At 39.7% G+C, this 27151-nt stretch overlaps 1 protein-coding gene across 1 annotated transcript; it reads left to right on the forward strand.

The window, feature by feature from the left end:
- Positions 1 to 4383: 4383 nt before the first annotated feature.
- On the forward strand, positions 4384 to 12256 carry LOC149315952 (interleukin-20-like). The gene is made up of 3 exons (XM_089518571.1): positions 4384 to 4488; positions 9222 to 9296; positions 12179 to 12256. The coding sequence occupies exons 1-3, from the start codon at positions 4384 to 4386 to the stop codon at positions 12254 to 12256; spliced, it is 258 nt and encodes an 85-aa protein (XP_089374697.1).
- Positions 12257 to 27151: the final 14895 nt, after the last annotated feature.

The raw sequence follows: 27151 nt of genomic DNA on the forward strand, positions 1-27151 counted from the left end.
AAGGAAACATTATGGTTACTCATTTTGTCCTTGTAACAATTCTATCTAGCAAGGTAGACTGAGAGACAGTGACGGCTGGATGAGGATTTGGACCTGGATTGTTGTCAAATGAATGAGTTACACCCACTGGAACAAGACGTGGGAATATGTACAGGCAGTGAAAACTATTTACCATATATTTAGGCTCAAATCATAGATCTAATGCTGGTGCATACAGACCATTGGACATGTAAGTGAGTGCCAGTGCCCAACAAGCACCTTGCAGTCCTGTTGCAAAACTATTATTTTACTCTCCAAGGTAGGATTCTCTCACAGGTCTTCCATTTCCTATTCATAGCTCTCCTGGAAGGATAGCAAATATCCCCACTCAGTGCTGAAATGGAGGGTGTCTGCTTCCCTCTGCTTCTCTGTACAACTTTTTTGCTATGTTTGATGCCCAGCAGTAACCCCAAACGACTCCACTTTGGGCACTGTATGGTCTCTGTGGATATGTATGAAATATGGAAGGGTTTTGGAGACATCAAACAAGCGACAGTGAGTACCAGTGGTATTGGTGGGAGGGTGTTCAGGTAAGTTCAAGAAGCTTCTGCAATCACACCTCTAAATGTGCTCAGAATCACATGGAAAGCTCAGTTGTGATGAGGAAAATACTGAGGTTTTCATTCACATGTCTGAACTGTCTGATCCTTGTCCCTTTTTCTCTCAGCAGATTCAAGACCAGTACACCAGCATCCAACTGTTACAGAGATCATATTCCCTTCAAGATACCAAGGTATCTCTTTTAGGATAATCAGTTATCAAATTGGACGGAACAAATAATTTCAGACGGGGAGAGGGGAGGGAAGGAAATTGACAGAGCAGACATCTTAGATTACTCTCCTAATATTTTCATTTGGGAAGTCATTCCTTACCTATATTGTTTTCGGGGCTATGAATTTGCATGCTTTATCTCATTTAGCAGTGGTATTTTGGAAGAAAGGTAGGGCAAATGTACTGCTGATATTAAGGCACTATTGTTTGATTTGTTGAGATGCAAAGTTGTCTCTTTTACACTGTAAGGATTTCTTCTTTCCTGTTCTTATTGAGGGAAGAAGGCTTCATATTCCAATTAAATACATAACATTAAAAATGAAAAACTCTGAGTTTCTGCAATGTCACATGTGAATTCTGTACTTACTTGGGAGTAAGTCCCAGTGACCTAATAGAATTTACAGTGAGACTTACTTCAGAGAAAACATGCACAGGATTGTACAGTAGATCTTTCTTTATCCCAGAACTGTCTCCTTTTTGCTTCTCTTTTAACTATCTTTGTTACAGTTGTGTTTTAGTCAAGGAAACACTGCTGTTTTATAATTTATGTCATTAAAATCCTCAGGGCCCTTAAGGTAACATATGAACAATAGAACATTCAAAGAAATTTAATGAGCAAAGCTGGTTAAAAACTAAGAGTGGCATGTTGTTCAGTATTTACAGTGCTGTCAACCCAACTTCCAACATCATACATTTTCGAATTCATGTTCAAGGTTAACAAAAAGTGTCCCCCCCCAAAAAAAAAATCTACCACAGAAGGCAAGCAACCCTGTTGATGGAGGGATTTCTGAGATGTTGAGGAGCAGCATGATGAATGAAGTTGTGCAGCTCTCATTCCCAGCAATAAGGTGCTCTGCAACAATGAGACACTTTGGGACCTGCAGAAGTCAATGGCCTGTTACAGACTGCCAAAATAAAGCTGCTTCGGGTCTCTTTGGAGGTGTGCTGTTTAAATGATGCATGCACCCTAAGAATCCAGAAGCTGCACCAAAGCTGCACTCCAGTGCTTAGGAATGGAGTGTGGCTTTGGCGCAACCTCTGGACTCTTAGGACCCATGCATCATTTAAATAGCATACCTCCAAAGAGACCCGAAGCAGCTTTATTTTGGCAGTCTGTAACAGGCCTAAGTGACAAAGCACTTCTTTATTCACCACCCTTCTCCAAAGTACCTTGGAAATCCCTCTGTTTTCAGGACTGTCTGGCTTTTATGGTAGGTTTTGGGAGGACTGAATTGAGAGGCACAACCATGACAACGAAGCTCCATAATCATAGCTGTGTCTTGCACTGCATGATCTCAGCCAGTACTGTGTCTTGCACTGCATGATCTCAGGAAGCAGAAATAATGCCAAAACCTCATATTGAAAACCATTAGAACCCTAACAAAATACAAATTTATTTTACAATTTGCTGTAAACTGAGGGTCAGAATTTCCACACTCAGGGAGCTGTCACAGAAGAGGTTCTGCCCCACATTTTCAGGAACTTAGCCTCTTTGGTGGTGAACCATACCACAGGACCTCAGAAGAAGATTGTAAACTGAGGGCAAGCTCATATGGGAAGTGGCAGTCTTACAGATATCCAGATATAGGTAATAGCATGAATTGGCTTTAGAAACCAATCATAAATCAATGCAGCTGATGTAAGATCAGTATAAGATGGACTAAGATTCTGCATTGGGGTGTAATGCTTCCATACCCACAGTTATGAACTTTTCTAACCTCCCTCAGCTGCCAATCCCCTGGGGGATCATTGCTAGGTATTTTATAATGAGTGTGTAAGTAGGGAGAAGCTCAAGAAAGAGGGACTATCCTTGCTGCTCTTCTCCAGGGAGTTTATCACACTGGAGGAATTTCTCTTAATTTTGAATGAAAAGAAAGTGGAGCCAGAACGCATTCACATGAATTCGCTAGTTTAGTGAATTTACATGAATGCGAATTGCGTTTGAACTGGCTTCCCATTGCCTGAAAATAGCATGCCATTGCCTGAATTTGTGAGTGGTAGTTTATCACGCAATAACGTCAAACCGCATATTTGCATTCGGACTGACTTCCCATTTCCTGAATTTGTGTGTGATAGTCTATCACGCAATAACGTCAAACCCCATGATTGCATTCTGATTGCCATTGGATTATACTTCCAATTTCCCTTGTCTGATAAACTCCCAGGGAGAGAGGAAAGAAGAACATTGAGTATCATGCAACTATGTCATTAACTGGATTGATATGTCACTGACCTAATTCTGGCCAGAGCCTGTAACAAAAACATCACATTCATTGCTTGTTGATACTGAAATTTGTGGATGCAGAACTTTATACCAGGTGTAGTTAGCCAACCTCTAAATAATCTGTAATAGACTATTTAAAAGATCATATATGAACCTGTCAGCATCTTAAAATCCTTGAGAGAGGGTGTCCTCTAAATTCCACCACCGTCACAGACCTATCTGATGAGGACATGGGAGACATGGCCCCTCTCTGGTCCCCTTTCAATGGCAGAGAAAGACATTTTTATTCAAACACACTTTTAATGATTAATTGGTTACAGGGAGCCTTCTATGGGAGTGTAAGTGCTATACAGGTTCAGTGTCCCTTATCCAGAATTCTGAAATCCAAAATATTCCAGCATCCAAAATTGTGGACAATTATTTCTAAAATATGTTTTAAGTGATTTTGTACTTTTTAAAAGGTAATGGTGTTTTAATGTGATGATTGTTTGATTGTATTGTACCTTTTTATTATTAGATTTTTGCTTATTTTCTTTTCAGTCTTTATAACCTTTCTTGGGTGCCATACCTTGAGAAAAGAGTATGTGCCACATATTGATTATATGTATGCTTCTCTAACTGTCTATACATGCACATACAAATTCTAGAACAGAAGTATTTTTCCTTGTTACAGGGATTAGAATTATTACAAAATTTACAATAATGTCATAACTAAAGCTTTCAAGGACAGATCTCTAACCCATAAGACCCATAAAATTCAAACAAATTCCAGAGAGAACTGTGTTTCTAAAATTGTCTTCTGTGCTGAGGAGATGTTGAATATTGGTTGCTTATTCATTCCAAGTTTTTACCAATTATCTGAGGTTGGTATAAAATATTTGAGTACATTGACTTCAGCATTTGGTATTTAACAAGTCATATCTGTCTATAGTTGGCAGCTGATATTCAGCAGGATACAGTATTTGGTACATGACATTAAGTTGTATGTAGTATTGGACAAAATTTTAAAATGCCATCCTATCTGCATTGAATTAGATAACTGCTTGTGACTTTTCATGTTTCAAAAACTGAGAATATCTCATTTGACAGACATCAACAAATAAAGGTTAATAATAATATAACAACAACAAGCATTCTCTGAAGATGCCAGCCACAGATGCTGGTGAAACATCAGGAATAAACTCTTATAGAACATGGCCACATAGCCCCCACAAAAAACTATCAACAAGACTCTTGTTTGGAATAAACTGGGATAAATATTAATATTATATAAACCAATAACTTGTTCTGATTTATTTTAGTCAGAAGACAGGTGTTGCTTCTTTCATTCCTTGCTCAGATTTTACCTGATGAATGTCTTCAATCGGTGTAGGGAAGGAAGCAACTTTCATCAAAGGAGAGTCAGTCGGATCGCCAACAACTTTCTTAGCATCAAAAAGGAACTGACACTTTGTGTGAGTTAAGAACAGTGGGGTATCTTGTCATATTTACAACCTATACTTGATGTTGTACAAAATATTACTGCAATAGCTTGTGCTGTTGGTGCATGTTGCTTGAAGAGTTAAATTAGCCTCACATAGTGCGATTTTATACATATCTATTCAGTCAGCCCAAGATGGTTCAATGAAACTAGCTTTCAAGAAGGATTGCTGTCTAAGAACATGTGTGCTTTATTCCTACTACCCATCTCCTTTAACGTAAAACCTTCTAAATTTCCCATACCTCGAATCAATCACTGATCAGGACAGAGAATGCTGTCAAGAAATCAGAAGAAGACTAAGCCTACGAAGGACAGCTATGAAAGAACTACACAAGCTCCTAAAGTGCAAAGATATACAACTGAACACTAAAGTTAGGGTTGTGTTAAGTAACTATTGTATTCCCCTGGACAGTGGACAGTGAAGAAAGCATATAGAAAGAAAATCAACTCATTTGAAATAGAGGAGTGCTGAAGATACCATGGATGTCCAAACAGACAAAAAAAAAAAAGGTTACTTGAACAAATCAAGCCAGGATCATCCCGAGAAGCCAGGTTAACCAATCTGAGGCTGCCATACTTTAACCACATCATGAAAAGGCATACCTTGCTGGGAAAAATAATATTTAGAAAGGTAGAGGGAAGGAGAAAAAGAGGTAGACTGCATATCAGATGGATAGTCTCAATTGAGGCTATGGCAATCAGCCTGGAGGAACTATGCAGAGCAGTTGAGGGCAGGGTAACTTGGAGGTGTTTCATTCATGAGTTGAAGTTGACTTGAAGGCAGTTAACAACAACAACAACAACAACAACAACATACTCTCCATATCTGAATGCCCTGAAGTGTTGCAGATAAGTTATTGTGCAGAGAACAGGACTACCTTTATGCAATATGCATGCAGGAAACCCATTTTCTATGCAGAAAACATTTTTGTGCAAAAAAATTGCTTTTCTCCACACAATAATTCCTTTGCGACATTTCAGGATGTTTGAATACTTGACAAAAACTGTGTAAAAGTCCCACTACTCTATTTCCCCCCACATTTTCTCATAGAAACTAATAATTAAGAATATTCTTTTTATCCCTAGAATTTGCACCCATTTTCAAAGCTATGAGACTTTCACTCCCTAGATTCTAACTTTCTAAGTCACGTATGCTTGAAGAAATTGCATAAAGAATGGTGTGCACATTCAGTCAATCATTTTAATCAGCATTCCATCAAAAGTAATGGACTACAAATGGATGACAACAGCATTCACATCTGTATCAACTGATGGATGCAGGTAGATGCATTGCCATCCATTGGCACTGCACTAATTTTATATGCAAGTAGAGTAAGGTGAAAAACTGTCAAACCAGTTAGTTCAACAAAAGGGTACACATTACCTTTTTCTTCCTTTACACCTGTGTCTTACAAATTGTTTCACATTCTTTCAATGAGAAAAATAACAAATACCTGAGCGTATTTTTCGCACAGCAGAAATATTCATGAATTTACCTTTTCCCTTCAGCTCAGAACAAAACATAAAACAAATTCAGTGTGTGTGTGTGTGTCTGTGTGTGTGTGTTGGGAAGACAATGTCTTTACATGTTTTGGGTGCTGTACAGATGGATTTTCCAGGCTTGAAATCAGTGCTATTTGACTCACGGTTAAAAATAAAGGCCTTTGGCCTTTTCAGAGTATCCCTGTCTGGCCCACAAGCTATTTCCCTTGGCCAACTTTCCTCCTTGCTTCCATGCCTCATGGAAGGGGATTTCGAGGGAGCACAGTAAATCAATGTGTTGCATAGTGGGAGGTTTAATGAGGATGAAACTATGAAGGTTTAATCTTGCACTAAGAGCATCATTATCCCTTGTATATACACCATATGCATCTGTATGCATGCATGTGTGCATGCACTTTCTCTCTTAAGAGTCTCAAAATAGAGACAAAGGCCTGTTACAGACTGCCAAAATAAAGCTGCTTCGGATCTCTTTGGAGGTATGCTATTTAAATGATGCATGCATCCTAAGAATCCGGAAGCTGCACCAAAGACGCACTCAGGTGCTTAGGAATGGAGTGTGGCTTTGGTGCGACCTCCGGACTCTTAGGACCCATGCATCATTTAAATAGCATACCTCCAAAGAGACCCGAAGCAGCTTTATTTTGGCAGTCTGTAACAGGCCAAAAGTTGTGCCTTTGGTCCTGAGGTTATGTATGATACGATACTTATGTATGTATGGTTATGTATGCTACTGTACTTGTTTTCTATTTTTGTTGAGGAGCTTTCTGTTCAGGCAAATATTTCTTGACTGAAATACCAAACCCAGCTTTATTAATATATCTGTATGTACACAGATTTATTGAATTTATTAAATACATATATATTGAATTGATAGTTGAAGCCTGAGATTCTGCATCGTGATCTACTTAAAAAAATTTTGTTAGTGAATTGCAAAGATGCATATCAGGGCACCAGCAAGACTGTTGTAATGTGCATTGGGCACCCCTAATGCATTCCTAATGCACCTTGGTCATTTCTCATGTTCATTGGACATTTGTGGTGCACATTGAGTATTTCTGATGCACACTGGACATCTCTGATGCACACTGGGCACTTTTGTTATCCTCCAGCACTTCCTAGCAGGTGTATCGGGAATGCCCAGATGTGCATTGGTGCCCACTGAACATCAGGATCATGCTGCATCAATCACTCCACTGGCTACCATTGTACAATGGATATCCACAACAGCCACTAGGTGAATAAGGACATTGCAAAAGTAATGAATTCTATTTCTCTTATATCTGAGTTCACCTATGAAGACATAGGTCCCAGCTGAATTCCAGCCTAAATTTAGTGTATACCACTCTGAACTTTCTGTTACAAATTTCTGTTACAGTTTATTCTGGTTTATAGAGTCACCAAATGAAATGAAAAACAAAAAAGAAAGCGGGGGAGAAGAAAAAACTAAAGAGAAGAAGAAAGAGTGGCAAGGAAGATGTTTCTGGGTTTAACTCTTCACCTGCTGCCAGTAGACTCCCTACAACCAGTTAAAGAAATGTGTGCCCTAGTGCGAGAGGAAAGGATTATCTCCCCTGCAAAAAATGTATGTTTTCAAAATATAGGGTGGGCCATGCAAACAGAAGGAAGGTGGATGCCATACCTTCCAGTTACATAAATCTTCCAATTCAGTGAATATTGCCAATCATAATCAATCCCTTTCCTTCACTTTCCCCAAGCTAGACTAAACCAGCAGCCTTATAGAGTCTGTGAGGGAGTCAGCCTAATTAAACTTAATGTAACTGACATCAGTGTGAAGAGGTATAAGAGGCAAATGAGTGGGGCTAGATCTGAGCAGGAAAGTAGAGGCATGTAGAGGAGGAGGGACTCAAATCCACAAATTTTCACATGTTGTACATAAGGATCTCTACAGGACTAAACTTGAATGGGGTCATAAGAGAAAGAGGTATGCTGAGAAGAGGGCAACATTCAAAAACTTTGGAAAGTGCTGCAATTGGGGCAAGATACTGGTCTATATTGACTTTCATAAGAATTGCACAGCTGTAGCAAGAAAAAGAATGGATTTGCCAAAGGATTTTACCTACTGGACCAGCCTTACTATTAGGCAGCATGAGGAACACATCTTGGGCAGCATGGGATGTGGGACCACAAGAAGGTGCCAGAGGACAGAGCTGTTTGTGCCATTCAGCTTGCTCTTCACTTCTTAAAATAACCCATTTGCTGTCCACTGCAGATGAGGATGCTGCCCCTTCAGCAATATCCAAGTACGATACCACTGACCGTCCAGTCAAGTTTCTAGCATCAAATTGGGGAGAGGTGGGAATAAAGTGCCACTTTGTCCTTTTCCTCAGGTAGCAAAATATCTTGGGGCAGATCTGCCTCTGAAAAATCTTCAGGTAACATTCATCTGTCAATTTGAATTATGCTGCTTACTGACAATCACCCTCTAAATATTACGTAAGTTTTGTATCAAATTAACCACCAAGAAATTACTCCAGAGTGCTGGAGAAAACAAATACATTAAAATGATTGAAGTGGAAATACATTAAAACATAATATGTGCATTGATGATTTACAGTCAATAATCTTGAATTGTAATATGCAGTTCAAAACTGGTTTTCAGTTAAGTGCCAAAGTTCTGTTTCTTGTGCAATCACTCTTGCTTTTTATATCCTCTAGGGAACACCTGTGTTGTACATTTTTTTCTTTAGTGATTGTTCTCTTTAATATTTCCATCTCCTTAAATGGCATATGTCCACCAATCAGCTACATACAGCACTTCAGAATAATTTGGTGAACAAATGATAATAAACAACCAGGAAGAAATTAATCACAAACTAGGAGCTGCCCTGCTTATCTGTTTTTCCAGGCTTGACTGAAAGGGCCTCATTGCATTTTTCATGTTTACATAGGTAGAGAACAAACTTTTTAAAAAGTTAATTGTTGGCCTATAGCACCCAATATCCCCTGAGAGATTCTGGAAAATGTCATCCAATAAAGTAACTTTTCTGAACTCTGGAGCAGAGTAAATATCCACCGACCACCACAAGCCTAAACATTCAATAACCCATTGATTTCTCTATGCATTCACTTCAGCATTACTGTAAAGCTGGCTTGACCTCTCAGTGGAAACTCCAAATATGTGTGTGTGCGTGCGTGCGTGCGTGGACCTAAACACCATTTACTCAATGTGTTATTTCTTTTCAGGATGCCGTCACAACATGCCCCTGTGGGAAGGAAGCCAATCAGAGATATGAACAAATTCTGACTCAGTTTCAGCGGGTAAATGTGTTTTCAATTTGTAATTTAGCTACTGGGAATGTAGAAGATCTCTTAAACTGGTTGCAAGAGGCAAATCAAATTGGCAAGTGGAATCAAGCTAATGTGAAACCCATTCCTATGAAACAGTCCTGAAGATTATCTCGTTCAGTGGTCTTCACATCTTGTCCAGACAAGCAACTCTGCTCTCCCACTCTGGCTGTCAGCCTAGTATCTGGCACTAATATAAACGTTAACAGCCAAGGCCATGCAATCCATAAAGGCAAACAAAACTGTCAGGTGTCAAAATCAGCTCCTTCAGTTATGTACACTAAATACTTAGAGAAAAAGAACTGCCTGAAAAATGGGATAAGATGCATGGCAGTAGCTTATCAGCTTCCACATTCACAGCATTATGGGAAAAATAAGGTCACAGGTTACAGAAGGCTTCCCTCTTGGGGGCTTTCTTGCTCTTTACAGTCTAAGGAGTTTATCATATGGAGGCAAATTGCTCCCGTGCAGAAACGGGATTTAAAAGTCTGGGGTAAACCCACAAAAGTGGGTTTTTCAGATGTGTTTGTGTAACGGTGAAATAATGCAACATTAACCCAAGTGGAAAGTCGCCAAAACCTGCTCCTTTTTACTTTCAGAAGTTCCTGAAAGTAAAAAAAAATGTAGGTTTTGGCAACTTTGCATTTGGGTTAATGTTGCGTTATTTCACCTTCACACAAACGTCGTCTGAAAATCTAACCACTTTTGTAGTTTTTCCCCAATTTTTGTTCAGGTTACCCCCCAACATTGTTCTAGTTTAAATTCAGTTTCTGCACGGTATCCGTCCCATGTGATAAACTCCCAAGAAAGGGTTGAAGAAAGCTGTAATTCTGTCATGCCACCAAGTAATCCCTTCTTAGAAACCAGGGGGAGGGGAAGGGGGAGGCACCCACATAGAAGGGAACCACCAAGGGGATTCTGGGAACTGTAGTAGCCATTGTGACCATGCTGATTGGGGGATACTGGGAGTTGTGATGGCCCTGGGGGTTACAGGAGCTGTAGTCCAGAGGAGTTAACTATTTCTAACCTCTGCCACTCATTTACTCTATGTAACCTGGAAGAGGTGGAACACTGTGTCGAAGGTGAGGGTCTGGAGGTACCTGAAAGGTACCCAACTCTGCCTACGTTTCAGAGAACACACTGCTGAGTCACTACACAAGCACTCAAGGATCTTGTTATACTGAATGGAGTCAACTCTCGATCATTTAACATGTGGTTGTCATGTTGCTCCTCATATGATAAAAGACATTAGGCTGGATGGAGGAAGAAAAACCAAAAAAAGGAAAAGTAAGAAATAAAGTTTAATGTTGTCAGCCTGAACTATAAATGAATAGTGTGCTAAAATTCAGAAATATTTGCAAAAATTTGGATTACAAAATCATAATATGGACACATGCAGTTTTGAATTCTTGGGAATTCCCAGATCAAACACTTTGAGATTTTCTTATTAATTTTGGAATTTTAGCATTGTAGAAAACTTCTTCTTCTTCTTCTTCTTCTTCTTCTTCTTCTTCTTCTTCTTCTTCTTCTTCTTATCTCTGTGATGTTTTTAATATGGTTTGAGAGGGTTAGTTCCTTCAGACTCTCTATTCTTTTTTGTAAACACTACAGTCACAGTCCACGGTTATAAGCAAGAAATAGATGGCTGTGTAATCATATCAACCTAAATCTAGTTTCTAATTTCAGCTAGAGCAGATGTAATGAATCAACTACAGAATGTTAAACAAACACTTATGCAAATGACCTTGATTCAATTAGCTTAATCTAATTGGGTGTAGTAACTGGATTTATCATTTTAATAGATTCATGTTTTTTTTAAAAAAATGTTTGATTTATTCTCAACCATTTGACTTGACATGCTAAGAAAATATTGGGGGGAAAAATAACACTACCCCAAGTAGATGCTGAAGACAATTTTTCCATAAATTTTAAAATATATATACACAATATATCCATGTAACTGATATACAATATAGCCTAAGTCAAAATGTGGTATGAGGTGAGGCTTTTAAAGAAAATTTTAAAAGAATTTTTAAATTTATTTATTTATTTATTTATTTATTTTAAAAAACAATAACTTTCTGGTTTCTCCTTTCTCCTACCACTGAAAAAATATCTTCAGAATTTTAAAGGGACACTGGTGAACACCACAGCCCATTTCTGACAAAAGGCAGACATTTGGGGATCAACACTTAGGGTGTCACCTGGTGTGACCCATACATCCCACAACCCCCTAGTGACACCCCTGATAACATATATCAAAATGTGAACCATGTATTTTAAAGGTGCAAGCTATTTGCGAGGCAATTCATTTGAGAGTCTGAATTTCCCCACCTTTGATTTAAATCTTTCCTTTTGCACTATTTTCTGAGGTAAATCCTCACAAATCCCAATCAGGTTTGTGACTGTCCTGTTAAGGAAAAAAATTAAGGTTTTAAATGCAGGATTTTTGTTGTTACTACTAATAATAATAAAATTTATAAAATTTATTTCAATCCCGCCCCTCTACACAATGCAATCGGGGCAGTACATCACAAACCCCCACATCCCCCCTTAAAATACTATTAAACAATCTGAATTATAAAACATAACTTACAATAATGAAACAACAATAATATTGTTGTGATAACTTTATGTGCAAGCAGATGCAGAGGCAATGCTATAACATAGGAATGTGGAATGTGGAGCCATCCTGTTGCTGTTGCTCAGTGGCCATGAAGGTTGGAGGATTTGGGGGTGGGTTGATAGGAACTGCATTCAACAACACGGGAGTGGGAGCATAGTCCAACTGGAGAAAGTAGCATTTGTTAGCCTCACAGGTAAACTGGAAAGTTGACCTTCTGTTCCCTTTTCAGATGGACTCTCAGTCTGCAGCCTTGAAAGCACTTGGGGAACTTGACATCCTTCTGGACTGGATTGACATGACTGACTAGAAAAGAACTAAGCACAAGAGTGGCCATGTAGTCAAACTGAAAAGAACTCACCCTCCAGAAAATCTCAAAAGCTTAAACCGTTAACATAAAAGTGGAATATCAGCCAGCCAGTCAATGTCTAATATTTAATATCAGTATTTTGTATCCAACAGTCTCTATAATAACTGTTACAAAATGATGATGATGATGATGATGATGATGATGATGATGATGTGCATGGAGCAGATCTTTTAAGACTGCAGGAGGAAGATTACATTGATGAAAATATTTTCCCTCTTCTGCTTGTGGGGAAGGGGCATCTTTCAAATGGACAAGGAACCCTCCCATGTACAGAAGCCCACTTCTGGTATCTCATAGTTCAATCCAATACTGAATAATTAGGAACCAATATTAACTAATTTCATCATATATTTTCTAATCTGTAACAGCCAAGATGACTTTTGTTTGTGTTTATATTATTTATTATTAAATATTTGTTTAAAATATTTATAGCTTGCCTTTCAAAAGCTCTTAATGACCTCTCAAAGTGATGACCTGCAGATATATTGGAAACTCATTAATGATATAAGCTCTAACATCCCGTTATTGACTAAAAATAATATTCCTGTGTATGACAGATTCATTTTTGTGATATGTTTAATGTATCTTCAAAGATCATTTAATGAAATCACATTTGGATACTTGTATAATAATATATTTATTGATGCATTAGAGGAAGGTTTACCAATGATGGTGTCTGGTTTTTTTTTGGGGGGGGGGTAATGTTTGTAAACCAATTACTACCTTAAAGAACGGATAGGTTCCTGGTAAAGGTGGAGCTGTTGGGGAAGTTTATAAAATAGCTCTGAACTGGTTGGTCTCTGTGCTTGCAGCTCGGTTTACATAATGGTGATGGTGATCACTCCAATAACATCAAGGCATATTAGTATAACTGCTGCATGTTTTGTTTTGTTTTGCTTTGCTTTGCTTTAAAAAATGATCCCAGTAACCTAGACGATTATTTTCCTGTTTTTTCCTGTCTGTTTTATAAAGTGAAATGAAGTCATGGTGGAAGAACAGATGAGTTCACGTAGTGGTGCAATCATTCAGCAATTGATTATTGTTTTCTATCTCCCATTTGGATATACAAGAATGTAAAATGAAGCTAAGGAGATTATTGCACTGCCCTTTCCCGTCCCTTCCTCCTGAGCTAGGCATATGTAACCAAGAGTCTCTCCAGGGGAATTTTATTTAGCTCAATTTATTGGGTTCTCTACAAGAACCCTTGAGACTGTTTCCCTTATGCATACCAAGAGAAAAGGGTACCAAAGAATATTGCAGAGGCGGAATACGTGTATAGTTGTTCTTGTTGTGAACCTTCAAGTCATTTCCAATTTATGGAGACCCTAAGGCAAACCTATCAAGGGGTTTTCTCGGCAAGATGTTCTCACAGAAGGTTTGCAATTTCCTTTCCCTGAGACTGAGAGCATGTGATCTGCCCAAGGTCAACCAGTGGGTTTCAAGGCCAAACTGGGAATTGAGCAGTGGTCTCCAGAGTCACAGTCCAATACTCAAACCACTGTGCCTTGTTGGCTCTCTTTGAATATCTTGAATTCTTTGAATACTGAGATGGTGTCACTTTACATGAAATCTCACACATTAAAATATTATTTTTGAGCAGATAGTGCTGTTAAAATGTGCTCTTGGTATGCCATATTATCTATTCAAACTCCTCATGCTCATTATATAAAGGTAAAGGTTTTCCCTTGACATGAATGTCTAGTTGCAACTGACTGTGGGGTGTGTCTCCATTACCAAGTTGAGGGAGCCAGCATTGTCTGAAGACAACTCCAATGGTCATATGGCCAGCATGGCTGCACTAATACTGTTACCTTCCCACCTAAATGTTATCTATTTATCTACTTGCATTTGCATGCTTTCCAAATGCTCATTATATAATCAGTATCAAAAATCTGAAATTGAGTGATGCTTTTATTCCCTTTCCACCTTCAATCTATGTACTCTGCTGTCCTTGAAGGAATTTATCACTGGAGTCCTTATGGAGAGTTTGTCCATGCAGGGCTAATATACCTGAGGCTCTAGTGCACTATTTGACTGTCCAGTTTATGACAATTTAAAAGCAGCCTTGTTTAAAGATTTAGATATGTCATTTGATAAATCTGCCAGCTATTTGAACATTTTTCTGTTGGGGGACAAGTCTTTGTATATGTCAGAAAATGTAGCTTTTTTACTTTTACATGGAGTTCTAGGGAGAAAAGTTAGCAGTGAAGACAAATTAAATCTTTGAGATGATCAGCCCTCTACTTGTTGAAATGCTTACCTGTGTTATTTTAATACAACTGCATAATACATTTTATTTTATTTTATCATATATCATATATTTATCATATATTTTAATGTATGGCTATGTTATTGTTGCATATAATTTCATAACAATACAGAAAGGGGTCCAGTTAATTTCAATCTTCATTCTAAATTACAAATATTTTCTTTTTGACTCATAAACATTGCCAGCTACTACATTGATCTTTGAAGTGGAAATTGAGTGTTTGCTACTGGTACTCATATTTCTTCCAAACAAGATTGGAAGATACATATGTCTGTATAACTTCACTCTATATTCATGTAAATAGTGAGTTGTGTGGTAATTACATGAAAGATAAGCCAAAAGCATAGATATACATCTCAATATACATCTCAAATAGTGTCTTACCTTATGTTCTGATGTGTAAGTACTTGCCCCCATTGCAATTGAAAATACCTGATCATTTTATGCAGATGAAAAGCAGAAATCAGCCTTTGAAGATTTTGCTACCCATCCTTTTCTCAGTACTTGTTTTCCAGATATCTTTCCTGCACTGGGGAATTTAGAAAACCATTTTGTAATCATTCCATGCAAGCTAAAAACCTGAATTTGATATATTGAATATAATATGGTTTATTCTTTGGCTTCCCCTATCACCTTAGGCATATATGGGCAATCAATCCTAGTTATAGTAATATGATTTATAAACTACCATTGGTTTTCTGTTGTCCCAAGAAAAGATACAATGATCAAAATATCCTGAGAAACTGAGGGGTTAGTTCAGCTTTCAACTGCTACCTTGGATCTCCTTTGCTGGGGGTGTGGGCATGGAGGCCAAATTGACATGACTGTCATGTTCATTTCAGAAGCAGGGGTGGGAAAACATAAAGCAGAAAGGTAAATGAATTTAATTTTTATATAAAAAGTAATTAATTGGGATGAAATAGAAGACACTGGTTTGATTTAATAAACTGAGTTTGTTTCAAGATCTTTGTAGTATTTAAGTAGTAGTACAGTATTTGTAGTGTAGCTGAACAGCAGACTATTCTGAACAGCCATAAGTGCCATCAGGTCATTTTTCCCCACTAAGCTGAGCTCTCTTGTGTTTTTATAATATTAATTTTAAAAATTGATGGCTGGCATTCATGATCTTAGTTATGAATGCATAATTTAGAGCTATGTATCTGTAAGTTGTTTGTATTCATGATCCCTACAAATTTATGAATGTGGCAATCGTATAGAGAATATGTAGGGCTCATAAAAGTTCCCCAGTTCTGTCTTATCAGGCAGAAGCCAGTTTGAGTGATGCAGGTCTGTTCTCCTGTTGATCAAGACACAGCAGACTGATGTTTCCACCTTCCTCCCATGAGCAATCTCTGACATAAAGAGAATTTGCAACAGAGATCCTGTTTCTGATTGCTGTATTGGGCATTGCTGGAGGAAGGGGGCTGAAACATTAGTCTGCCACATCTTGATCAACAGAAGAACAAACTTCTATTGCTGACAGTGACTACTGCCCAGTAAGGCAGGATTGAGGGGACAATCATGCCAGGAGATGCTACTTAGTTAAGTATACTTAACTTTGTAGCAGATCTATAATCTTGGTCATTATTTTTAAGTGTACATCTCTACATATACAGTGGCTTTATGCATACTTTATGCATAGGACTTAGAGTTCAGGAACATCCCAGGACCTGAGGTTTCCCGGCCAAAACCTGAGACCTAGGGATAGCTCCTGGTGATGTCCTTAAGCATTATTAATTAATTACCATCCACAGTTACTCACAGGTTATCATTTAAACATACACACACAGAGACAGAGGCAACATATTTTCTCTTTAGAAATTATGACAGAGATCTTAGCTAAAAGGGCTATTCCCAGATCAAGGTGAAGTGAAGGGATTATTCTTTCTCACTTACTTAGGGAAACAGAATGATGAACATTTACTCCAATTTATTAGCTTCTAGCCAGAAGATGGATACAGAATAGAGCAGAGTGTCAGCCCTGACACAACAAGGAATGGGAGGGAAGCAGGATGCTAATTAAATAACTATGGGACCCTTGACACAATTCTGCCTTGCACCAGAGATCACTTACATAAGAAGGTTGAACCATTAGAAAGCTGCTTTCCAATTAACAAGGAAACAGACCCCCATCAATCTCAACAGATGCTGCCTGGTAAGTGGGGATTGGGAGACTTTCATTATCCCTAAACTGTCATGAACATGAAACTGTCACAAGTGCATAACTCTAGGAGTCTTATCACACTAGATGAATCCTGCTCAGAAACGGGATTTTAAAAGTAGAAAAAACCCACAAATGCATGATGTTTTTCAGATGTGCTTGCACCAAACAGCAATAACACGAAAATAAAGTGAATGGAAAGTGGACAAAAACGACACCTTTTTACTTTCAGGAAATTCCAAAAGTTAGGTTTCACTTTCGTCCACTTTCTTTTTGCTTTATTTTCGCGTTATTGTTGTATGAAAGAAACATCATCTGAAAAACATCCTGCATTTGCTGGGGGGGTGTCTACTTTTAAAATCCCATTTCTGAGCGGGATTCATCTAGTGTGATAAGGTCCTAGGTTGCATATTCATAACTGCCCAACAGGGTTCTTGTTATGGTCTCCTTTGTCTGAAAAGCAACAGATCAAGATGAGGACATCTTCAGAAAGACTTTTTAAAAACCTTAAATTATTAACAATATGATACAGTGACAATATATGTCTGTGGAGAGAGAGAGAGAGAGAGAGAAAGAGAGAGAGATCAAGCAACATACACCTAACCTTGCATATTATTGCTCAAAAGAGACATGACTTCCAATGCTTATTTGAAGTCTTTGGTTCATAAGTTCAAAGCATAAGAAAGTAATGTTAAATTAATAAATAAATAGTTCTTTACCATTCAACTAAGAAATCTATTTGCAGGTTCAGTTGTAACTGTGGGAAGTGCAAACTCACCCCTGCCATCAATTAAATGAATAAAAGGAAACCATATTAAAAGAAGGTTTCAACTGGCAAGTCATTTCTATTAACTTGTACAGTAGATGTCCACTTTTCTATAGGTGCTATTTCCCAAATTCTGCTATATCAGGAGGTGCTCTAAATTTTCCAGTTCTGAACTACTACCATTCTTGCAGCAGTATAAAAAATGTAATCAATTTTTTATGACTGAATGCCTCAAAACTGTCACAAAAGATAGAGAAGTCTTAATTTTGGACCTATGGGAATTGCTTTTAAATCTGATTTACTATTTAAAAAAACATTTCCCCAACATTCAGAAATACTAGAAATGAGGTGTTCAACAACACTAGCACACTATATTTTAAAAAGCCCAACTCTAGAACATACCACCTTCCTCCAGAAGATTGGGGTGGAGGAGGCAGGACAAAAAAGGGCATCTCATTATGTCCAAAAAAGGACAGAAGGAAGCAGTCAGCTATTTATTTTGTTAAAATGTTTATAATTCACCTTTTTCATTTAAAATGTATCTGGCTTTGGCTTTCTTTGTTGATTCTTAATTTGAACCATGTCTATTTATGAACTACCTTACAATATTTGACCTAAGCTCCTGCTTCATGCCCTCTGGATTGTTTCTGCATTGCTGTGTTATCCACCTGGATTCTTGGGGTCTTGGCCTACCCTTTCTTTATCTTCTGCCCCCTGAATCAGAGACTATGGTGCTGTACATACCAGTGCAAAATGCCAGCCTGCACATGTACTAGGGTTGTCTTGGGGCATCCTTTCCAGATGCCCTGCAATCCTAGTACGTTGCCGCAGCATTGTAATGGCGGCACCCTTTCTACATGGGCGCCGCCATTACGACATCACGGCCACGCCACCTCCAAATGGAGTGGCACGGACGTGACATCTTGGCACCGCTGAAGGGCACTTGTGGCGCCCTTTCAGCAGCGCCAGAAGGAGCTTCGTTTCGGAGCTCCTTTGGCTGCGTGTATAGCTGGTGTGGCCTTTAAACAGCCGCGCCAGTGATACAAAGAGAAAGGGGCCAAGCGGCCCCTTTCTCCCTTTCCCTGCCACTGAAGGGGTGTTCTTGGAGCTTGAAGCCCCAAGGACACCCCTTTCTAGGCCGCAGGGAAGTGGCCTTTTGCTGCTTCCCCATGGCCTGGAAAAGTGGCAGATCGGGGCCTCGGGGCTGCTGCTGTGGCAGCTGAGGCCCCGATCCGTTGGGGAAAGGGGCGGGTGCAGGGTGCCCCAAAGGGGCAGTCTGTATCCCACCTATAATGACCTGCCTTCTTTACCACCAAAAATACAGTTTCTAGGTCCCTATCTTTTCTCCTGGAAATATTCTTGATCAACAGGGAAGTGGCTGTTGAAATGAAATGTGGAAACTTTGGTAATCAATAGTGCCATGGTGTTTTTTTTTTTTTTTTGGGGGGGGGGGGGGAACTTTTCAAATTTCCCAGAGAAATGTTTGGTAGAACTCCATGGCTAGAAATTCTGAAGGAGAAATTTGAAGACATAAAAACTGGCATAATTACAAAATATTCCAATAGGAAGGAGAAATGGGAGACATTGAAAGAAAGTTATGTTTCTGTACATCAAGCTCTGAAGAAAACCCTGTAGGCTATATTAGTTAATGAAAACACCTTTGATTGCAGTAAAGCTTTCCCAGGAACACTTTGTACCGAAGTGGCCGGGGGGGGGGGGAGGGGGCATACATGGTTGGCATTTTCACTCCTTGCATTGAGAACAGACAGGATGCTTCTTGTTCCTAAATTTGGATAAAGTGAGCCTATTGACTCAATAGTGAGAAAAAGTTCTATGCTACCTTAAAGACTAGCCTAGACAAAAATGTCTAGATAAAGGGGACATGATTTTAAGGCCACTGTAGTGCTTTAGCCAGAGGAGCAAACTCGCAAAACCATCTCTGAATATTCCTTGCTTACGAAAATCTTATGATATTCATGGGGTCACCATAAATCAACAGTATATATAGAAATCCCCACAGGACATTGCAATTGAATTTAAAAACAAACAAACCAGATTTGGTGGAAAATATCCATGAACATAGAACCAGCATGAATCAAGCATCTTGTTCATGATCTTGCCTTCAACCTTTATAAGAACTTTTCATTTGGATATAGCATTATTGTCAAAGAAATTCTCCATAAGAGCCCTTCCAAAATACTCTGGATTTTAAAACAAATTTGCTTCTTCCCATTTCTGCATCAGTTAGGAAGAGTGGCTTTTAAAGTCTACATTAAAATTAAAATGTATTTACATATGCACAAAAATACTGAACATGCTTTTCCTGTCTAATTTTTGCTAATACGTTCCCTAAAATATGCCCTTTTGTATATTAATTTCCTAATAGAAGCATTTTTGTTTAAATTGCAAGATTCAAAGAGGTGTCAAAATTAGATAAGAATTGCATTCCAGTTCTCATATTAGTTTGGGAATCTCAAATTAAATTGATTAATATTAAAATGTACACCAAGCAATTTTCCCCATCCTAAACTCTCTGTGTCTCATGATTATTAATGAAGCACTGTATCACCGAGAAACCTCACACACTCATTTTGTGAAACAGTCAATCACCTGAATTGCATTCTTAGATGTGTCATCCTAGATATGTTCTCCTGGCACCATAATTGTTTTCTGAGAGATGCCAGCCAAGTCCATGTTCTTATTGTTTTGACAGTATTTAAGACAGAAGTGACAACTGTTTTTGAGTTTACTTTTCTATTGATTTTGAAACGTGTTATTTTGGACTGATTTCAAATCATATCAAAAAACTATGGGGTGAAGCAGATGGGCCAAAAGAAGTGGACAGGGGCCACTCCAACCACAATTGGCCCAGGACCATGGCAATCACATGGCCCATTCTTGAATGGGCCACCGGCTGCAGCCTGAAAAGGCTGGCTTTTGCTGCCTTGGTGCTCCCTTGACATTCTGGCCATTTTGAGGGCCCACGTTGTCTAAACACCATTCCCCCAAAACGGCCCAAAGCCGCTTTATTTGGCCTGTCTGTTTCAGGCCTTTGATAACACAAAACCATGCTATAAAAGGTGTGGAGGACTCCTTTTTCATTCTCTGTTCGGTCAACCAGTTTCATTTTGCAGCACAAGAGGGCAGCAAATCCTGTTACAATGCAAGAATTTGGGATGATGAAGAGACCATGAGACAAACAGAGCTGGGGTAGAACAATCTTTCCTCCTCCATTTGTCTGTCTTTGTGGTGGGTTATGAACAGACATTTCCAAGTCTGGTCCTCCATGCACTCATAGGGAAGTGGAACAGGTATACTCATGCTCCTACCTCATGTTAGCTTATTTGCTTCAGCCTGAAATGAGCTCTCCAGTGCTCTGTGGAACTGCTGGTGACTGAAGATTAGCCTTATGGATGTCATGTCTGTCTCTGTTAGGCCTGAATTAGTTTCTGGGCAAGGTACACAGTATCAGTTATTACCTTTAAAGCCCTACAATGTTTGGATCCAGGTTACCTACAGGATCGCTTTCCCTTATATAAATCATCCCATACACTCAGGTCCTCTGGTGGACATTTTCTGCAGTCAGCCAGGACTAGGTTGGCAACTATCAGCCAGAGGACATTTTCTTCAGCTGCCCCTAGACTGTGGAATGACCTGCCAGAAGAGATTCAACAGCTGAATACTCTGTCTGAATTGAAAACAGCATTAAAGACTAGTCTCTTTCAGCTGGCTTACCCAGACAATTTTTAAATGATGAATTTTAAATGATGAATTTTAAATGTGGGTTGTTTTAATATGTGTATATCTTGTCCTTTTAAAGATTTGTAAACCACGTAGAGAGTGTTTAAGTGCACTGACAAGCAGTATAGAAATGTACTTGCTATTGCTAAACTGTATACATGCCCTTTTAAATTGATGTGTATTTTAATTGGTGTGTTTTAACTGATGTGGTGAGTCTTAACTATTGTTGTTCCATGCCTCAGTCCATGGGAGTAGCAGGTAAGAAATCATCATCATCATCATCATCAGCAGCAGCAGCAACTCCTCCACAAATGATCCACTGAGCAGCAGCAGTCTCTGTTGGCACTTTGTATATTGTTCGTTAAGATAACTGTTGTTTTTTCAGGCCTTGCTCCTGCTCCTACTCATAGATGAACCACTACAATGATCCAATATAGGGAGAGGTGGGATATAAATATAAATAAATAAATAAATAAATAAGCAAGCAAGCAAGCAAGCAAGCAAGCAAGCAGCAGCAAGAAATATATGGGACATGTGTGGCCAAGCAACATCACAGAGTGGTCAAGATGGTGCAAGTTATTAATGAGGAAGAATGTACAAGGTGCCACTTTCCCCCTTTGTCCTCAGCTTTCTACAGTTGCTGCAAACTAAGTTCTAAGTGCAAAAGTAGTTTGTACTCAATTAAATCAGCAGGAGGGGAGAAAAATGGAGGGAGCAGATCTTTGCCCTTCCCAGTTAGCTCAGGCAAAAGCAAATTTCTATAACTTCTCCTAGTTTATGTGTTCTTCCTCATTAATACATTTTGCAATCCTAAACATGGTCTAATGCTTCTTGGCTACATGTGTCCCAGTTTTCATCTCTAAAATGGGTATGAATCTATTGGGTATACTCATAGCATGTATACACATCTTTATCAATGACCTGGATGACAGAATTGGGAGCATACTTATCAAATTTGCAGATGACACCAAATTAGGAGGAATAGCTAATACTCCAGAGGACAGGATCAACATTCAAAATGATCTGAATAGACTAGAAAGCTGGGCCAAAGCTAACAAAATGAAATTCAACACAGAGAAATGTAAGGTACTGCGCTTAGGGCAGAAAAATGAAATGCACAGATATAGGATGGGAGACACATTGCTGAAAAGTACATGTGAAAGAGATCTAGGAGTCCAAGTAGACCATAAGTTGAACATGAGTCAACAGTGCGATGCGGCAGCTAAAAAGGCCAATGCAATTCTAGGCTGCATCAATAAAAGTATAGTGTCTAGATCAAGAGAAGTAATAGTGCCACTGTATTCTGCTCTGGTCAGGCCCCACCTGGAATATTGTGTCCAGTTCTGGGCACCACAATTCAAAAAGGACATTGAGAAACTGGAGCGTGTCCAGAGGAGGGCGACTAAAATGGTGAAAGGTCTGGAAACATTGCCCTATGAGGAACGACTCAGGGAGCTGGGGATGTTTAGCCTGGAGAAGAGAAGGTTAAGAGGTGATATGATAGCCCTGTTTAAATATTTGAAAGGATGTCACATTGAGGAGGGAGCAAGCTTGTTTTCTGCTGCTCCAGAGAACAGGACCCGGAACAATGGATGCAAGCTACAGGAAAAGAGATTCCACCTCAACATTAGGAAGAACTTCCTGACAGTAAGGGCTGTTCGACAGTGGAACAAACTCCCCTGGAGTGTAGTGGAGTCTCCTTCCTTGGAGGTCTTTAAGCAGAGGCTAGATGGCCATCTGTTGGGGATGCTTTGATTTGGATTTCCTGCATGGCAGGGGGTTGGACTGGATGGCCCTTGTGGTCTCTTCCTGGGCCCATCAGGGGCCGGCAAAGAGGGGGAGGCCTCCAGCACTGGCGGCCCCCGCCAGCTTTTTTGCCGGCCTCTGACAGGGCCTGGGGCCCCGTTAGGGGCCGGGAAAGAGGGGGAGGCCTCCAGTGCTGGCCTGCCCCCGGAGGGTGGAAGCTCCACCCCCGGCATGCGGCCCCACCCCAGAGGGTGGAAGCTCCACCCCCTGGCTTCGGCCCCCCAGTTATCTGAGGGACAGCAATCCGGCCCCCGGCTCAAAAAGGTTGCCTACCCCTGCTCTGGACACTTTCCATTTCTCCATGGCTAAGTTACATTCCAACAAGACCCAAGCTTTGGCAAGACCCAAGAGTAGCATTGTAAAATTACCTGATTTGATAATCAAACCAATACAACTATAGCTTTGTTGCCCAGTCCTTGTGTGTGTGGGGGGATGTTTCTCAGAAAATCATTTAGCTGTGACTCAAAACAAGCTGGAAGCTGCTAAAGATTAATAGGTAATGGTTTCTACAGTGCAATCTTTGCAGTCACGTTTTAACCACAGTCACAATTACATTCGTTTTGAAAGTCAGACATGATCTTTTGCATTGAGTTCCCATTGCTTTAAGAAAAAAAAATTTGTGCTAAAGAGATTGGTTGTGCTAAAAGTTTAGAAAATAACACAATCAAATCTAAACAACAGTGCAACATTGTACTGAGTCATAATATGTTGTTTGAAGTGAAAAGATGGCCATCTTCAGTTCTAACCTGGTTATTCATAAGCATTGATAGAAACTTTTTTAAAGCTAGCAGAAGATACATGCTCTGTTATAGAATCTTGGAATCCTGTTGGTGGATCCTAGCTTGAACAGACTCATTCAATCAATTGCTGAATGGTGAGTCAACACATAGGTAAATCCTATTGGTTCCATGACTCTTCCCCAGTAGGAATGTGGATCTATATTCCATGAGTAGCAAAACATTTTGCAATGGCCACTCATAGTTGATGGCTTCTGAGTTGGAGCACTCCTATGTACTTTCTTTCAGACTGGATCAACACTCTGGAGCAGGGGTCGGCAACCTGTGGCCTGCAGGCCTGATGCGGCCCGTGGAGGCCTTTCGGCAGGCCCCTGCCGCTGCCGCCGCCGCCGACAACTGCAGCTTTTCCCCGCTCCCGGGCGCCGCCATTTTGTCTTTCATAATGGTGGCAAAGTCTCACAATATCTGACAGGTGCAGCTCGAGAGTTCATGGCTTCCAGGATGGCCATGGGCCTGTCCCAGTTAGTCAAGGGGCCAATGCATTGCGCAGGTAATACACTCAATGTTGTCTTTAGTATGGAGTGGGATAATCTGTGGGCAGAGGTGTGTAGTACCTCTGCTCTATCATGGACGGACCACTTCCTGGTCGAAGTGCAACTTAGAGCGTCTACCCAAGTCCCCCCCCGGGGGTGGAGGACCTATTCGAATGGTCCACCCTCGAAGGCTGATGGAACCCAAAAGGTTCCAAGAAGGGTCCACGGAGGGTTTCTTGAGCAACGGTTTAACTGTTGCCAATTTCAATTTGGATGAAAATTTACCCTCCCTAAAGGATGCATTAATTATCCATTGCAATAATGATGTTACAGCATCACCACCCTGCATGGTCAGCCAAGAAGGACAGGGACCGAGAGAGCACGTCGTCTTCCTAATACTTCCAAGAAGCTTGTCCACTTCATCGGTATGAACAAACTCAAAACGATCCAGTTTAATAGGGTCCACAGAAGCTCTGGACACCTCTACTATTGTTTCTGTTAAAGTGCCGGTGTCAAGATCGGCCCTTATCTGAGAGATTTTATCTGCAAAAAACTTGTTAAAATCGTCACAGCAGGCCTTAGTTGGTTCTAAAATAGGGTTCAGAGTGGGAGGAAGCTGGGTCAGCTCCCTCACCACCCTGAATAGTTCTGCTGGACGAGACTCTGCAGATGCAATACGTGCAGCATAGAAAGAATTCTTTGCTGCACCTATTGCCACTCCATAAGACTTCAAAAGAGCCTGATGGAGTGTCTTGTCGGATAAGTGCCGATGTCTCCGCCAGCTGCGCTCTAGTTGTTGCGCGGCCTGCTTCATTTCCCAGAGCTCTTCTGTATACCAGGGTTTCTTATTGGAAGCGGGCCAGAAAGGACGCTTAGGTGCGATACTGTGTATAGCCCTGGAGAGATCATTATCCCAGATGTCAGTCAGGGCATCAACATAGTTAAAACACAATCATTACATAAAATACACATATGAAGCTGCATAAAATACATATATTAAGAGATCTATGCAATATTTATATTACAATACGTAGAACAATAATTAAATATAAAATTCATATTTAAAATTCATGATTAAAAACTGCCTGGATAGGCCTGCCGGAAGAGATGGATCTTCAAATATGTCTTATATTTAAACAGCTGGTTTAGCTGTCAGATCTCATCCGGCTGGCTAATGACTCTGCCTTTAAGCTTGAAAACCATATACACACTAAGACTGCTCATCTGACCTGACCTAAAAGAGTTCGATGAACTTCCACTAATATGACATCAGGTGGAGAAATGTTTAGCTTGTTCTTATGAAATATTCTAAAGAACATTGAGCCCACATCTTGGGAATTTTCTAAAGGCTGCAATTATCAATCATTTCGGGTGAATTTTAAAATTTTGCAATAGTTTTCATAAACTTGCAGCTACAATCACTTTTTCCAATGTCTTATGAAAAGAAACAAGAGATTGCATCTAAATTTATGTGTGCATAATTTTTCACCCACGAGGGTTCTTTAGCTGTGTGCAAAAATGTTAACTGAACTTGGAAATGTTGTCATTTTAATCATTTGCCTATTCCTCACAGCAACTAGATTTTAAGGAATTGGAACTAGATAATGTCTACTGATACTTTACAAATGCTCACCTAAGTACCTGTATAGAGAGTTCATCGCATGGGAGGGAAGCACCCAAATCCCATGGATAAACAGGAATTAAATCCAGGAATATCCTGCAAAAGCAGGATTGTTTTCAGATGATATTGCACGATGTCACCATTATCCCGAATTTAAAATTGCATGATTTGGCCACTTTTGACCACTTATTATTTTGGGGGAAATCCCAAAAGTAAAAAGTGGTGCGTTTAGGTCACTTCATTCATGGGTTAAGTCTGGGACAATGGCGACGTCGCATGACATCATCTGAAAACAATCCCGCTTTTGTGGGATATTCACAGGATTTAAACCCTGTTTATCCACGGGATTTGGGCGCTTTGCCTCCCATGTGATAAACTCCTATGATACAATGGGCCCTTGGTATCTGCTGGGGTTTGGTTCGAGGAACCCTCGTGGATTGTAAAATCGATGGAAGCTCAAGTCCCATTCAGTACACTGCTGTAGTAAAATGATCTCCCTTATAGAAAATGGCAAAATCAAGGTTTGTTTTTTGGAATTTATATATTTTTTGAATATTTTCAAATTGTGGATGCTTGAATCTGTGGATAAAAAAAATCTGTAGATACAGAAGGCTGACTGTAGTAGTAGTTCTCATTTTCCTGTTTGCACATGCAAAAGAATACCTTTGGATTTAGTTTTACTTTTCTCTCACAAGAGTGTAGTGAGACTATAAAGTGTGTGTGTGTGTGTGTGTGTGTGTGTGTGTGTGTGTGTAAGCAGCCATGAATAGAAGACACACATGCGAAAGGAAGGGCACCTCTCTTTCAGTAGAGTTCAACATGTTTCATTTTTCAGTCCTTTTGATGTGGGATCTGATATTTTAGAACTAGAAAAGAAGTAAATTAGAGTTTTTAACATTATTTGTGATCGGAGCAATTCAAGAATGGACTTCACAACAATACTTTTACTAGGAACAACCAAGTACTTCCATAAAATTCTTCATCAGCCTGGATGATGTAAAAAGGAATAAAATGACATGATGGAAATCTAGACCCCAGTTTGTCTTGAATTGGCAACAAAGAAAGCTCTTTGCAGAGTCATTAGGCTGTCCTGCCCATCTAAAAGAACTTAAATTGAACTGAGGCATTCTGAAACAAAGAAACAATGGTGGGATACAGACCATCCCTTTCCCCGATAGATCGGGGCTTCAGCGGCCACAGC

The sequence above is a fragment of the Sceloporus occidentalis genome, unplaced genomic scaffold (genome assembly GCF_023333645.1).
Source record: "Sceloporus occidentalis isolate IW3139 unplaced genomic scaffold, rSceOcc1.0.p SCAF_3, whole genome shotgun sequence".
Taxonomy (NCBI): domain Eukaryota; kingdom Metazoa; phylum Chordata; class Lepidosauria; order Squamata; family Phrynosomatidae; genus Sceloporus; species Sceloporus occidentalis.

Excerpts from the sequence above, each read along its gene's own strand:
- LOC149315952 (XM_089518571.1), top strand. The coding sequence starts at position 4,384 with ATGAATGTCTTCAATCGGTGTAGGGAAGGAAGCAACTTTCATCAAAGG. Across the intron at positions 4,489-9,221 it reads AAAAGGAACTGACACTTTGT|GATGCCGTCACAACATGCCC; the intron begins GTGAGTTAAGAA and ends ATTTCTTTTCAG. Across the intron at positions 9,297-12,178 it reads TTCTGACTCAGTTTCAGCGG|ATGGACTCTCAGTCTGCAGC; the intron begins GTAAATGTGTTT and ends TTCCCTTTTCAG.